At 44.3% G+C, this 13,812-nt stretch overlaps 1 protein-coding gene across 9 annotated transcripts in view; it reads right to left on the minus strand.

The window, feature by feature from the left end:
• Positions 1 to 391: 391 nt before the first annotated feature.
• LOC118936741 (nephronectin-like) overlaps positions 392 to 13,812 on the minus strand; it is a 59,029-nt gene continuing 45,608 nt past the window's right edge. For all 9 annotated transcript variants that reach the window (XM_036933820.1, XM_036933822.1, XM_036933819.1 and 6 more), the window contains 4 exons: positions 10,618 to 10,707; positions 7,542 to 7,640; positions 6,566 to 6,825; positions 392 to 1,885 (listed from right to left, as the gene is read on the minus strand). In XM_036933820.1, coding sequence (XP_036789715.1) covers positions 1,775 to 1,885; positions 6,566 to 6,825; positions 7,542 to 7,640; positions 10,618 to 10,707 — 560 coding nt within the window. In that variant the 3' untranslated portion in view covers positions 392 to 1,774. The remainder of the gene's footprint in view (positions 1,886 to 6,565; positions 6,826 to 7,541; positions 7,641 to 10,617; positions 10,708 to 13,812) is intronic.

Here is a 13,812-nt window from a genome sequence, read left to right on the forward strand (position 1 = left end):
GGAGGTTGCTGAGGGGAGGACAGCTCATAATAACGGCCGGAACGGAGCGAATGGAATGGCATCAAACACATGGAAACCACGTGTTTAATGTATTTGATACCAGTCCACTAATTCTGCTCCAGCCATTACCACAACCCTGTCCTCCCCAATTAAGGTGCCACCAACCTCCTTTGCAACATAGCTACTGTAGTAGGTCAAAGCTATGTGTCGGGAAAACCTTAGTGGAACATGGGTGGAGTGGTCATTGTGGTGCTCATCTGAATGTTTGGCTTCAGACAAATGCCTACTTCTCACTTAAAGCGTTGTTTTTTTTTGTTTTAGATTTGATGTAAAAGTGTGTCACACAGAAAAGACAAAGACAACATGACAATGACACGCTTAGTCAAACATGTATCAGTCAATGTCCTTTTATTTACATCATTGGCTGAGTATATTATGAGAATTTGGTGAACGGATCCATGCATATACTACGGTTTGAATTTCCAACAGATCAGAACCTTCATTATGGCAGATGGCACAATAATGCAACTGTGTACTGCGAAACGTTAAAAAACTACTGAGGAAGCGATCTAGTAATTCAACATAAAGCATGAACAGATGTGATCATTTATGTACTGTAAACAGCCTTGTATTCCCACAAGGTTCAAATGTTTATCCATATATTGATCTTGAATTATAGAAACAAACGAAAACCATACATTTTTCAACTCCAATTAATACATAAGTCTGAATTTACATAAACGTATAAACCACACAGCTTAATATGAGCATGAAAGTGTTCTAGAATATGTACACACGACTACATTTACAATAATACACTGGGTGAGAGCCAGAAATCGTTGATACTGTCATCGCCAGTACAACCAGCTTGCACTTAATAGAACAAAGCACATAGAGAGAAATCACGGTCAATCTTAAAATTCAGAATTCAGATAATAATGGCTTATCATGTGAACTTGCATACGGTTGTAGCAATAGTAACATACGAGTGCCTCAGCGCTAATTTTACAGAACTTGATTTGTCTAAATAAACGGAGCAGGGTTTGAATTTTTCATTCTCCCCATTATCATTACAGGTTGGTGTCTTCTCTTGTTGTCCCTGGGTCCTGCTCATTAGGGCACAGAACAGGAAATGTTTTCAAATGCTCTGCAACGGAAAATGTAAATAATTGTTTCTTATTGGACAAGCCCTCGTAGTCCCTCCCTGTTTCAGTCAGTTTTTCCCTGTTTGGTACCTAATGAACACGATGCAGGTTAAAACAGTTATACAATCTAAATGATGGATAGCAAACAATCAGATATGGCTTCAGACTAAAATATGAAAGCAAGATGATGAAACATCGATGGAGGCCTTTGGGCGGTGTGATTGGCTGGGTGGCAGTGCTCACAGGGACGTTTCCAGGGTTACCAGGCGCAAGCACAGGTCAATAGTGAGGAACCGGGTGATGGAGAGTTGGAGAGAGTGGGTAGGGGTGGTGGGGGATCACATGGTGGACCCTCTTTCTCCCCTGTGGTTTGGGGTAGTCTTCTTATTGGTGGAAGGGTTTGGTGCAGTCTAGTTATTGGTGGACAGGTTTGTTGCAGTCCTCTTGTTGGTGGACAGGTTTGGTGCGGTCTTCTTATTGGTTGACAGGCAGAGAGAAATGCCCCTTCTTCCCAGAGGTGCTCTTGGAACCTCTATGGGGGTCCAATCAGAGTCTGCTCCTCCCTGGGCTCTATCTTCTCTCCACTTCTCTCTTTCTCTCTCCATATCTGTCTCTCTCTGCTGTGTGTATTAATGTCTTCTCAGATTGTGCTCCTCGGTGCAGGAACCTTTTCTCAAGGTGATGTCATCCACGGCCATCTCTCCACTCCGGCCACGCCCGCGCTCGCCCTTCAGAATCACCTGGGAACAACAACACAGCACAATAAATAAGTTATTTCGCTTATATAGCACTTTCGATTACAAAATGTAATCTCAAAGCAAAAAAAACAAAAAAAAAAAACAGGTACGACTAATTATCAAAATGGAATGTGAATGGTGTCTAGTCAGCTTCAGACAGAGGTAGTATGGAAAGGCAGTCTCTGGTATGACTTGAGAGGAGGGGGGCATCGATGGTTAGCCAGGGAGAAAGGCAGTCTCTGGTAGGACTTGAGAGGAGGGGGGCATCGATGGTTAGCCAGGGAGAAAGGCAGTCTCTGGTATGACTTGAGAGGAGGGGGGCATCGATGGTTAGCCAGGGAGAAAGGCAGTCTCTGGTATGACTTGAGAGGAGGGGGGCATTAATGGTTAGACAGGGAGAAAGGCAGTCTCTGGTATGACTTGAGAGGAGGGGGGCATCGATGGTTAGCCAGGAAGAAAGCCCTTCACCAGGAGAGAGCTCTTCACCTGGGCACTTCGCCATCTCCGACAATCATAGAACCTCCATAGCGTAGTAGTTGAACATCAATTGAGGACAACCATGATTCAAACACACACACCAATAACCAATGTATCAGTCGTTGTTAAAGGTCAGTCACAGATGGCAAAGACAAGTCAGGTGTGGTGTCAGACATACTACTGTATACTGTTTTATACTTTAGGAACAGCTGCTCTTTCTATGGCATAGACTGACCAGGTGAAAGCTATGATCTCTTATTTTTGTTACATGTTAAATCCACTTCAATCATCAGTGTAGATGAAGGGGAGGAAGGATTTTCAAGCCTTGAGACAATTGAGACATGGATTGTGTATGTGTGCCATTCAGAGGGTGAATGGGCAAGATAAAAATATTTGAGTGCCTTTGTACGGGGTATGGTACTAGGTGCCAGGTGCACCGGTTTGAGTGTGTCAAGAACTGCAATGCTGCTGGGTTTTTAAATCTCAACAGTTTCCCGTGTGTATTAAGAATGGTCCACCACCTAAAGGACATTCAGCCAACTTGACACAACTGTGGGAAGCATTGGAGTCAACACGTGTCAGCATCCCTGTGGAACACTTTCGGCACCTTGTTGAGTCCAAGAATTGTGGCTGATCTGAGGGAATAAAGGGGTGCAACTTAATATTAGGTGTTCTGTATTTATACTACTGTATACGGCTTTACACTATATACTACTGTATACGGCTTTACACTACATACTACTGTATACTGCTTTACACTCTCTATACTACTGTATACTTCTTTACACTCTTTATATACTTCTTTATACTGCTTTACACTCTATTATTATTTCTTTTTTTATTTACTTTAACCCCTTTTTCTACACAATTTCGTGATATCCAATTTATAGTTACAATCTCGTCTCAGGAGAGAAGGTCGAGAGCCATGCGTCCTCCGAAACACAACCCTGCCAAGCTTCACTGCTTCTTGACACACTACTCGCTTAACCAGGAAGCCAGCCGCACCAATGTGCCCGGCCCACCACAAGGAGTCGCTAGAGCACGATGAGACAAGGAAATTCTGTCTGGCCAAACTCTCTCCTAACCCAGACATTGAAGAGAATTCCAAGAGTGTGCAAAGCTGTCATCAAGGCAAAGGGTGGCTACTTTGAAGAATCTCAAATATAAAATCTAACACTTTTTTGGTTACTACATGATTCCATGTGTGTTATTTCATAGTTTTGATGTCTTCACTATTATTCTACAATGTAGAAAATACAAAAAATAAAGAAAAACCCTGGAATGAGTAGGTGTGTCCAAACTTTTGACTGGTACTGTATATATACACTACCATTCAAAAGTTTGGGGTCACTTAGAAATGTCCTTGTTTTTTAAATAAAATCACATTTTTGTCCATTAAAATAACATCAAATTGATCAGAAATACAGTGTAGACATTGTTAATGTTATAAATTACTATTGTAAATGGAAACGGCTGATTTTTTTAATGGAATATCTACAAAGGTGTACTGAGGCCGATTATCAGCAAACCTCACTCCTGTGTTCCAATGGCACATTGTGTTTGCTAATCCAAGTTTATAACTTTAAAAGGCTAATTGATCATTAGAAAAACCTTTTGCAATTATGTTAGCACAGCTGAAAACTGTTGTTCTGATTAAAAATGCAATAAAACTGTCCTTCTTTAGACTAGTTGAGTATCTGGAGCATCAGCATTTGTGGGTTTGATCACAGGCTCAAAATAACCAGAAACAAACACCTTTCTTCTGAAACTCGTTAGTTTTTTCTTGTTCTGAGAAATGAAGGCTATTCCATGCGAGAAATCGTCAAGAAACTGAAGATCTGGTACAACGCTGTGTACTACTCCCTTCACAGAACAGCGCAAACTGGCTCTAACCAGAATAGAAAGAGGAGTGGGAGGCCCCGGTGCACAACTAAGCAAGAGGCAAGTACATTAGAGTGTTTAGTTTGAGAAACAGACGCCTCACAAGTCCTCAACTGGTAGCTTCATTAAATAGTACCCATAAAATACCAGTCTCAACGTCAACAGTGAAGAGTTAACTCCATGATGCTAGCCTTCTAGGCAGTTGCAAAGAAAAAGGCACATCTCAGACTGGCCAATAAAAATAAAATATTAAGATGGGCAAAAGAACACAGACACTGGACAGAGGAAGATTGGAAAAAAAGTGTTATGGAAAGACGAATCTAAGTTTGAGGTGTTCGGATCACAAAGAAGAACATTCGTGAGACGCAAAAAAAATGAAAAGATGCTGGAGGAGCATGGTGTTAAGCTGTCAAGCATGGTGGAGGCAATGTGATGGTCTGGGGGTGCTTTGGTGGTGGTAAAAGTGGGAGATTTATACAGGGTAAATGTTGAAGAAGGTAGGCTATCACTCCATTTTGCAACGCCATGCCATACCCTGTGGACGGCACTTAACAACTACAAAGCCAAAAGTCTGCAAGACTGTAATTGCTGCAAATGGAAGATTCTTTGACAAAAGCAAAGTTTAAAGGACACAATTATTGTTTCAATTAAAAATCATTATTTATAACCTTGTCAAAGTCTTAACTATAGTTCATATTCATTTTGCAACTAATTTCAAGTGTTTTCATGGAAAACAATGACATTTCAAGTGTTTTCATGGAAAACAATGACATTTCAAGTGACCCCAAACTGTTGAACGATAGTGTATATATAAACTCAGCAAAAAAAGAAACCTCCTCTCACTGTCAACTGCATTTATTTTCAGCAGACTTAACATGTGTAAATATTTGTATGAACATAACAAGATCAACAACAGACATAAACTGAACAAGTTCCACAGACATGTGACTAACAGAAATGTAATAATTTGTCCCTGAACAAAACGGGAGGGGGTCAAAATCAAAAGTAACAGTCAGTATCTGGTGTGACCACCAGCTGCATTAAGTACTGCTGTGCATCTCCTCCTCATGGACTGCACAGATTTGCCAGTTCTTCCTGTGAAATGTTATCCCACTCTTCCACCAAAGCACTTGCAATTTCCCAGACATTTCTGGGGGGCCCTAGCCCTCACCCTCACCCTCCGATCCAACAGGTCCCAGACGTGCTCTATGGGATTGAGATCTGGGCTCTTCTCTGGCCATGGCAGAACACTGACGTTCCTGTCTTGCAGGAAATAAACACACAAAACGAGCAGTATGGCTGGTGGCATTGTCATGCTGGAGGGTCATGTCAAGATGAGCCTGCAGGAAGGGTACCACATGAGGGAGGAGGATGTCTTCCCTGTAACGCACAGCGTTGAGATTGCCTGCAATGACAACAAGCTCAGTCCGATGATGCTGTGACACACCGCCCCAGACCATGACGGACCCTCCACCTCCAAATCGATCCCGCTCCAGAGTACAGGCCTCGGTGTAATGCTCATTCCTTTGACGATAAACGCGAATCCGACCATCACCCCTGGTGAGACAAAACCACGACTCGTCAGTGAAGAGCACTTTTTGCCAGTCCTGTCTGGTCCAGCGACGGTGGGTTTGTGCCCATAGGCAACGTTGTTGCCGGTGATGTCTGGTGAGGACCTGCCTTACAACAGGCCTACAAGCCCTCAGTCCAGCCTCTCTCAACCTATTGCGGACAGTCTGAGCACTGATGGAGGGATTGTGCATTCCTGGTGCAACTCGGGCAGTTGTTGTTGCCATCCTTTACCTGTCCCGCAGGTGTGATGTTTGGATGTACCGATCTTGTGCAGGTGTTGTTACACGTGGTGGACGATCAACTGTCCATCCTGTCTCCCTGTAGTGCTGTCTTAAGCATCTCACAGTACGGACATTGCTTGCCCTGGCCATATCTGCATCCTCATGCCTCCCTGCAGCATGCCTAAAGCACGGTCACGCAGATGAGCAGGGACCCCGGGCATCTTTTGGTGTTTTTCAGAGTAAGTAGAAAGGCCTCTTTAGTGTCCTAAGTTTTCGTAACTGTGACCTTAATTGCCTACCGTCTGTAAGGTGTTAGTGTCTTAACGACCATTCCACAGGTGCATGTTCATTAATTGTCTATGTTTCATTGAGCAAGCATGGGAAACAGACTTTAAACCCTTAACAATGACGATCTGTGAAGTTATTTGGATTTTTACGAATTATTTTTGAAAGACAGGGTCCTGAAAAAGGGACGTTTCTTTTTTTGCTGAGTTTATATATATATACTGTATATACACTACTGTATACTCACACTCTCAAGTCCCGTGCCCCACAGCGTGATCTGGGTATGTCTCCAGCCGCTACCCCCCGTCCTTCCCCACACGGCCGGGCTGTACTGCTTCCCTTTCTTCACAAACACCTGGAGCATACCCACATGGTGTCCTGCCAGCTTGTGGCGGAACGACAGACACAGGTTACCGTCGTTCCAGGGAGGAGTCAACGGGAGGACCAGGCGCGCCCCTCGCCCGCTCTTCTTGTCGCTCACCTCAGGGATGGTGAGGTATTTTCCACCTGTGGAGAGGAAAGAGGAAGAGAAAGTGATATCACAATCAGGGTAGCGTTCAATAGGAGAAAACATTTGGAAATGAAGGAGATGCTAGAACACTGGTTTTAGTTTTCAGATGGATGTGTCTCAATCAGATGGCTTCATATCTTTGATATTGGCAGCTCCATTTTACAGAATATTGTCCTCATTGAAATTCGTGCCGAAAACCCCCCAAAATGTCCTCCTGGGACTATAAAGTTATACTACTAAATAGAGTCAGACTAGGCTGAATTAAATTTACTCTTGACATATGATTGAGTGGAACCATTGCAAAAAAAACACACATCTTGTTTTCTCTGAACCAACTGTCCGTCTGTAATCAAGTGTTTTGTTTTGAATACTGTTGAATAATGCAGTCTCTTCAAAAGGCATTTGTTTCTCAATGAATAATAACCATAGCTAGTTCTACCAAGGATCAGACCTTCCTGTGGAATACCAGCAACACACTTTTAGAGCCAATGTTCTTATATGAAAAGAAAACGTCTGTGCTTATCATTAAAATGTTAGTATCTGAACGCAAAAGTGAGGTTAAAGGGTATCTTATCTTATGTATCTTATTTTTGCCTTCCCTGAGGAAATATTGCTTTATCTGAACCGTTTGTAACAATGTCCAGAATAATCCGCTTTGCATTAATCTGGCTAGCAAAAAGAAAAGTCTAAAAAAGTGAACTGTGGTTCTTACCAGATGGGTCCGGTGTTGTCTCCCAGTGCAGGTCGCCATCCTTGTCCCGGATCCAACCGCAAAGGCCGTTATCAAAGGAGCAGCTCAGGTAGCCAGCCTCTGAATTTAAACAACAATGTTTCACATATTTCAAGTACCTTTACCCCACAAAGGCTCTCCTTGCTTGAACGTAGCTCACACAAAGGCTCTCCTTGCGTGAACGTAGCTCACACAAAGGCTCTCCTTGCTTGAACGTAGCTCACACAAAGGCTCTCCTTGCGTGAACGTAGCTCACACAAAGGCTCTCCTTGCGTGAACTAAGCTCACACAAAGGCTCTCCTTGCTTGAACTAAGCTCACACAAAGGATCTCCTTGCCTGAACGTAGCTCACACAAAGGCTCTCCTTGCTTGAACTAAGCTCACACAAAGGCTCTCCTTGCTTGAACTAAGCTCACACAAAGACTCTCCTTGCTTGAATGTAGCTCACACAAAGTCTCTCCTTGCTTGAACGTAGCTCACACAAAGGCTCTCCTTGCGTGAACGTAGCTCACACAAAGGCTCTCCTTGCTTGAACTAAGCTCACACAAAGACTCTCCTTGCTTGAACGTAGCTCACACAAAGGCTCTCCTTGCGTGAACGTAGCTCACACAAAGGCTCTCCTTGCGTGAACGTAGCTCACACAAAGGCTCTCCTTGCGTGAACGTAGCTCACACAAAGGCTCTCCTTGCGTGAACGTAGCTCACATCCCTCCTGCTGTGTGCCTTTGATTCCAACGGATGCAGCATCATTTTCATTCTCTCTTATGTACATGAAAGAACATACAGAAGATGTGAAAGAAAGGTGGTGAACGCACAAGATATTACAGAACAATAAATATTGATTTCTCTAGAGTGGTGGACTGAGAGCGCCGTGATGGATGAAATGGGAATGAACTGATCTGAATTGCCTGCGAAGTAAGCCTTCATTTCACAAAATAAATCTGATGATAACTGTGTGTGGATTTGTGTGTGTGCGTGTATGTGTATGCTTGTGTGTTTATGTGAGTGCATTGTGCATTTGCATCTGTGCGTGCACGCGTGTTCTGTATGTGTGTGTGTGTGTGTCTGTGTGTGTGTGTGTGTGTGTGTGTGTGTGTGTTCATCGAAGTGTGTCAGCCACCATATCATTTAATTTAGCCACTCCGCATAAACCATCAACAAATACATTGTGGTCATGACAGTGAGTAATCGGATACAAATGATCATTTCGAATTTGAGTTATTTGTTTCGGACATAAGCCATAATATGTCTCAGCCTCCAGTATTTATGCTGCAGTAGTTTATGTGTCGGGGGGGCTAGGGCCAGTTTGTTATATCTGGAGTACTTCTCCTGTCCTATTCGGTGTCCTGTGTGAATCTAAGTGTGCGTTCTCTAATTCTCTCCTTCTCTCTTTTTTTTCTCTCTCTCGGAGGACCTGAGCCCTAGGACCATGCCCCAGGACTACCTGACATGATGACTCCTTGCTGTCCCCAGTCCACCTGGCCGTGCTGCTGCTCCAGTTTCAACTGACCTGAGCCCTAGGACCATGCCCCAGGACTACCTGACATGATGACTCCTTGCTGTCCCCAGTCCACCTGACCGTGCTGCTGCTCCAGTTTCAACTGTTCTGCCTTATTATTATTCGACCATGCTGGTCATTTATGAACATTTGAACATCTTGGCCATGTTCTGTTATAATCTCCACCCGGCACAGCCAGAAGAGGACTGGCCACCCCTCATAGCCTGGTTCCTCTCTAGGTTTCTTCCTAGGTTTTGGCCTTTCTAGGGAGTTTTTCCCAGCCACCGTGCTTCTACACCTGCATTGCTTGCTGTTTGGGGTTTTAGGCTGGGTTTCTGTACAGCACTTTGAGATATCAGCTGATGTACGAAGGGCTATATAAATACATTTGATTTGATTTGAATAATTCATGTGTCGCAAGTACAAATTGTGTCTTGAGATGAAACTAGCGCTCATCATTTTGACCCTGAACATAGGGTCGTGAAAAGCACATAGCAGGATCATTCTCTGAGCCAATGAAAGCACTGTTTCACTCCAAACCGCTGATCCGATCATGTACGGCATGCCAAAATAAACCCATAGTGGAATCATTAGGCAATTTAATTGGCAATTTATTGACATCAATAAATCACATAAGCAAGCCCCAGATGTGGTGGATAACGTTCTCAAGTACAAAGAGTACACTGCTCTTCCTTATTCAAGTGTGTGTGTGCGTGTGTGTGTGCGTGTGTGTGTTTGTGTGAGCGTGTGTGTGTGTGTGTTTGTGTGAGCGTGTGTGAGCGTGTGTGTGCGTGTGTGTGTGTGTGTTTGTGTGAGCGTGTGTGAGCGTGCGTGTGTGTGTGTGTGTGTGTGTGTCAGCGTGTGTGTGTGTGTGTGTGTGTGTGTGCGTGTGTGTGTGTGTGTGTGTGTGTTTGTGTGAGCGTGTGTGTGTGTGTGTCAGCGTGTGTGTGTGAGTGTGTGCGTGCGTGTGTGTGCGTGTGTGTGTGTGTGTTTGTGTGAGCGTGTGTGTGTGTGTGTGTCAGCGTGTGTGTGTGTGTGTGTGTGTGTGTGTGTGTGTGTGTGTTTGTGTGTGTGTGTGTGTCAGCGTGTGTGTGTTTGTCTAACTGCCGCGTCGTGACCTGTGGAGGCTGCTGAGGGGACGACGGCTCATAATAATGGCTGGAACCATGTGTTTGATGTTGTTGATACCATTCCACTCATTCCCCTCCAGCCATTACCACGTGCCCGTCCTCCCAAATTAAGGTGCCACCAACCTCCTGTGGTCGTTACATTTAACCTTCAACTCAACCAATGAGTCAATCATGAAGCAATAAATTCTGGGTAGGTGTCATATAAACAAGCAGGATGAATTTAATCTGTGACTTTCCCGTGACAGTGCATCAAAAACACACCAAGTCACTACCATATCTTTCCCTCCGCAGCCTTTTCCCAAAGTGTTGCAGAACCGAAATGAATCTGGGCTGGCGAACGTAACTCGTTCATCATTGTTTGAGTTACGTCCTCTGTAGGAAGTGTTAGGAAGCGTGGAGATGGTTAGTGTTTGACAAATGTTTCTGTTTACCTGCGTCATCCTTCGCTTCGTCGGCCGTGTTGCCCAGCTCAATGTCAAAGTCGACCCCCAAGACGGTGTTGTGATCATGGTTACGTGGAACTAGGGGAGCAAAGAGAAAAATACAAATCAAGAGGTATTAGGGAAATTAATAAGTGTGTGTGTGTGGGTGTGTGTGTGTGTGTGTGTGTGTGTGCTACATTGACAGAGAATAAAAAAATACCCATTTAGTTGATAATGATAGATAGTAGGGAGAAGAGCAATATCCTCTGGGATATTTGGCTGTTAATCAAATTCACACACAGTTGAATACGTTCTCAGACAGGTTTGACCAACGCTATATAAGAGCATGAAAATCAATTTCAACCCTCCACGATACGATATCATTTGGATAGAGACAAAATACACCTGAATTAGAGCAAAAATATATTCAAACACTGCAGTACACTGTACTACAAACGGGTTCACATATTAGGTCCATTCTGCCTACTGTACTCAACTCTGCTAATTCAGACCCTATGATTGGTAGCCACAGAGCAAGGGGTGTGGTGGAGGTGTGTGTGTGTGTGGGGGGAGGGGTCTTCAGCTGTTTCTGATGCAATGGCCGTGTAAACGCTGTGACCTGCGCACGCACACACTACCCTGGGGCCCCTCTCTCGTGGCACAGTGACACAGCCACTTCTGAAATAACCCTCAGTCTCTACTGATATAACTGTGGTCATACTGCCTAATATACTGAAATGCCAAGCCGCCCCCAAAGCCTGAAAGGTCACAGGTCAAATGGAAACATGGGAAACATGTACAGTACTTCTTGTCTAGCTCAACGTCACTCTATTGACCAGGTTTAACTTGTCAAACATGATGTTTAGATTAAGTTGGAAAATGATATTTTGACAATGACAAAATCTGGTGATAACACGCATGTTATCATCAAAGAAATATAGGATTGATAAAACATAACACCTCAATCAGGGTATGATACACTGATACTGTTCCACAGGCACGACACTTGACCTCTGAATACTAACCCCTGGCTCTCCCACCCCACCTTGTGTCCAAGCAGTCTACTTCATTTACCGCAGTGTTAGCCGCTAGCTTGGGCCACTTCTGACCTAAAATTGTAGCCAGCCAGCCAGCCAGCCAGCCAGCCAGCCAGCCAGCCAGCCAGCCAGCCAGCCAGCCAGCCAGCCAGCCAGCCGCCTGCCTGCGGAATCAGGAAGCAGAGGGCTGTGCACATATTCCCTGGCAAGACACCAGGCTCTCCAGCAATGCCAGGCATCCAGGCCATAGACGTATCCAGGCCAAGGAGGGGGGGGGGGGGGGGGGATCCCCCCTAGGAGCTACATTAGCTGAGTGTGCTACTGTACACTCTTAGAAAAAAAGGTGCAATCCAGAACTAAAAAGGGTTCTTCTGCTGTCCCCATAGGAGAACCCTTCGAAGAACCCCTTTTGGTTCCAGGTAGAAGGGGAAACCCTTTTGGGTTTCATTTAGAACCCTTCTGCATGGAACCCAAAAGAGTTCTACCTGGAACCAAAAAGGGTTCCATACGCACAAAAACAGTATTTCTCTCAAATGCTGTGCACAAATTTGTTTACATCCCTGTTAGTGAGCATTTCTCCAAGACAATCCATCCAACTGACAGGTGTGGCATATCAAGAAGCTGATTAAACAGCCGGATCATTACAAAGGTGCACCTTGTGCTGGGGACAATAAAAGGTCACTCTTAAATGTTCAGTTTTGTCACACAACACAATGCCACAGATGCCTCAAGTTTTAAGGGAGCGTGCAATTGTCATGCTGACTTCAGGAATATCCACCAGAGCTGTTGCCAGAGAATTGAATGCTCATTTCTCTACCATAAGCCGTTTCCAACGTTGTTTTGGAGAATTTGGCAGGACATCCAACCTGCCTCACAACTGCAGACCACGTATAACCGCACCAGCCAAGGACCTCCACATCTGGCTTCTTCACCTGCAGGATCATCTGAGACCAGCCATCCAGACAGCTGATGAAACTGAGGAGTATTTGTCTGTAATAAAGCCCTTTTGTGGGGGAAAACATTCTGATTGGCTGGGCCTATGCCCTCCTAGGCCCACCCATGGCTGCACCCCTGCCCAGTCATGTGAAATCCATAGAATAGGACCTAATGAATGTATTTCAATTGACTGCTTTCCTTATACAGTATGTTCTGTAACTCAGTCAAATAGTTGAAATTGTTGCATGCTGCGTTGATATATTTTTTCAGTATACAACTTGAACCCAGGTCTGCCCTACTGAAGTCCATGGCAGTTGGACACTATACTGTACCGTGCCACTTCACACTGCGAGAAACAAAGGGCTAAGTATTTCTTCAGGGAATCAATCTCCCTCGGCCAGCAGCTGCACTCCCACGCTTAATAAATCTGATTTACTCCACTGTGTTAGCCGTCCTTGTCGCTGGCGCTCCTCTTGACCCTGTCTTGTTTAATTCTGTGGCAAATATTTGGGCAGTCGACGGGGCTAAAAGCTCAAGAGGGGATTTTCACATACTCTGCTAACCAAGCCAAGCACAGGCTTTTCCAACACACAAGTTATTTCTTTTCAATGTCTTAAAGGGGTCATTTTCTGGATTTGTACCCAATTCATAATTATTTTCTTACCTCCAGAGAAGTTAAGTGTTTGTATTGGAATTTATAAAAGCTTTATGGAAAGCCGTGTGAAGTAAACAATGGGATGTGAGTATGAACCTGTGACAAACAAATTTGGGAAAACACTTCTCTTCCAAAATCGTACTTATATTGCAACAATATCACTCCAGAATATCTGTGTTGACTCTCTTGAGGTAATAAATAAATTAGGATTGGGATAAAAACCCGGAAAACGATCCCTTTAAAGAGGAATTTGATGAGCCGATGGTGGCACATTTCTGAAATGTTTGTGTGGGTAAGAAGACAGAGTTTTCCTGGGGTACTTCTTTGCTGCGACCACGTCAAGGAATTAATGGAAGGGAGGATCTGCAAAAGGATCCCAACAGGACCAAGAAAGTGGTTCAATCCCTCTTCCTGAATGACTGGCATCAGCTCCACCTGGACGGAGCAGCACAGCCTCAACAAGATAATCACAGGGCAATCTACAGAGTCCCAATTATGAGCTAAAAGTACTACAACTTTTCTTTTACTTTACAAAACGTTTTACTTCATTCAATTGTGCACTGCCTATGGGACTCC

Source organism: Oncorhynchus mykiss, chromosome 10, assembly GCF_013265735.2.
Source record: "Oncorhynchus mykiss isolate Arlee chromosome 10, USDA_OmykA_1.1, whole genome shotgun sequence".
NCBI lineage: Eukaryota > Metazoa > Chordata > Actinopteri > Salmoniformes > Salmonidae > Oncorhynchus > Oncorhynchus mykiss.